The sequence below is a fragment of the Myotis davidii genome, unplaced genomic scaffold (assembly GCF_000327345.1).
Source record: "Myotis davidii unplaced genomic scaffold, ASM32734v1 scaffold208, whole genome shotgun sequence".
Lineage (NCBI taxonomy): Eukaryota > Metazoa > Chordata > Mammalia > Chiroptera > Vespertilionidae > Myotis > Myotis davidii.
Window position 1 is genome coordinate 1,666,888 of NW_006299706.1, and position 1,867 is coordinate 1,668,754.

At 61.8% G+C, this 1,867-nt stretch overlaps 1 protein-coding gene across 1 annotated transcript; it reads left to right on the forward strand.

Moving 5' to 3' along the window:
* The first annotated feature begins 17 nt into the window (after positions 1-17).
* RXFP4 (relaxin/insulin-like family peptide receptor 4) lies at positions 18-1,764 on the forward strand. Its single transcript, XM_006779502.2, is given in 3 exon segments — positions 18-1,162; positions 1,165-1,299; positions 1,302-1,764. Coding segments are annotated over 3 exon segments (1,065 nt in total). The 5' UTR covers positions 18-462; the 3' UTR covers positions 1,532-1,764.
* Positions 1,765-1,867: the final 103 nt, after the last annotated feature.

A 1,867-nucleotide genomic window follows, 5' to 3' on the forward strand; every position in this document is an offset into this window, starting at 1 on the left:
TCTCTCCCTCTCTCCCTGACACCCATTCTGATTTCCTGCCATATGTCCCCTCCAGGTCCCTTCCTCCAGGCTCCAAGGAAGCACTTTCTGCAGAGAAGGGGCCCCTGCACACCGGCAGGAAGAGGGTCTGCAGTTTGCTTCCTGTCATCCCTGAGATGGGGTGTCTCTGGTTCTCTCCCTGGGTCTGATTTTCATGGTGGAGTAATTCCCCTTTCTCTCCTCTCTACTGCATAGAGCCCTTCCTACACAGATACACACCACACACACGTGCGCACACCCCCCATGTCCGGCCCTCTCTCATCCTGCCCCACCCACCACCAATCATGACCAACAGGGACGGGTGGGTTGTCCCATCCACACCCTGCCCTCTGAGGGCTGGAGCCTCCGGCTGAGAGGCCCTGCCAGTCTGGCGCTAAGCGGGCTGCCTTCGCTGCCCAGCACTGTGGCCTCTGATGCCCTGAGATGCCCACACCCAATCTCTCTGCCCCTCTGCCCGTTTTCTGGCTCAACACCTCTACCAGCGGCGGTGTGCTGAGTGTGGATGAGACTTTGCTGCCTGTTGAATTCCCTGCCCTGAGGGTTGTGCTTGCCCTGGCCTACGGGCTTGTCGGGGCCGTTGGATTTATGGGAAACTTGGTCGTGCCGTGGGTGCTGGGTAACTGTGCTCAGCGAGCCCCTTGCCCACCGTCTGACACTTTTGTCTTCAACCTGGCTCTGGCAGACCTGGGGCTGGCACTCACTCTCCCCTTCTGCAAGATGTTCCTGACGGCCACTGTCTGCAACACCTACGCCAGCGTCTTCCTCATCACGGCGCTGAGTGTTGCCCGATACTGGGTGGTGGCCATGGCTGCAGGACCAGGCACCCCTCTTCCCCTCTTGTGGGCCCACACAGCCACCCTGGCAGTGTGGGTGGCAGCTGCCCTGGTGGCAGTGCCCACGGCAGTCTTTGGGGCAGAGGGGGAGGTGTGGGCCGTGCGTCTCTGCTTGCTGCGCTTCCCCAGCAGGTACTGGCTGGGGGCCTACCAGCTGCAGAGGGTGGTGCTGGCCTTCGTGGTGCCCCTGGGTGTCACCACCGCCAGCTACCTGCTGCTGCTGGCCTTCCCGGGGCAGCGGCAGCGAAGAAGGCAGCGGGATAGCAGGGCCGTAGCCCGCTCCGTCTGCATCCTGTGGCCTCCTCCTTCCTCTGCTGGTTCCCCAGCCACATGACCACTCTCTGGAGTGTCCTAGTGAATTCTGACCTGGTTCCTTGGGACAGCACTTTCTCCGCCGTCCACACCCACGTCTGCCCTGTCACCGTCTGCTTGCACACAGCAACAGCTGCCTCAACCCCGTGCTGTGCTGTCTCCTGCGGCAGGAGTCCCGGCAGGCCCTGGCAGGCCCCTTCAGGGATCTCCGAGCGCGGCTGTGGCCCCAGGACCGGGGTGAAGCAGGGGGCCTTACAGGAGGTAGGCAGGCGGTGAGTGGAGAGAACCCCCAGGAGAGCGGCCCTTCTACCGTGCTCACCAACTTGGGCAAAGGAACACCGGGGTGAAGGTACAAACGGTGCACCCTCTTTCTGGGGTCTGCCAGGGGCAGGATCCTTGCATTCTAGGGAGGGCGGGCCTGTCTGCCAGGCCGACATGCCCCCGGGGAAAGTCTTATCTTCAATTATTCTGGCTGTGGTGGCATGCAGCGGGCGAGGCCCAGGTCAGGGCTGGTAGGACAAAGCTTATGTCCTCCATTTGGAGGTGGGAAAGAAGAGGATCTAAAAATAAACATCTGGCCCTGACCGGTTTGGCTCAGTGGATAGAGCGTCGGCCTAGGGACTGAAGGGTCCCAGGTTCGATTCTGGTCAAGGGCATGTGCCTTGGTTGCAGGCATATCCCCG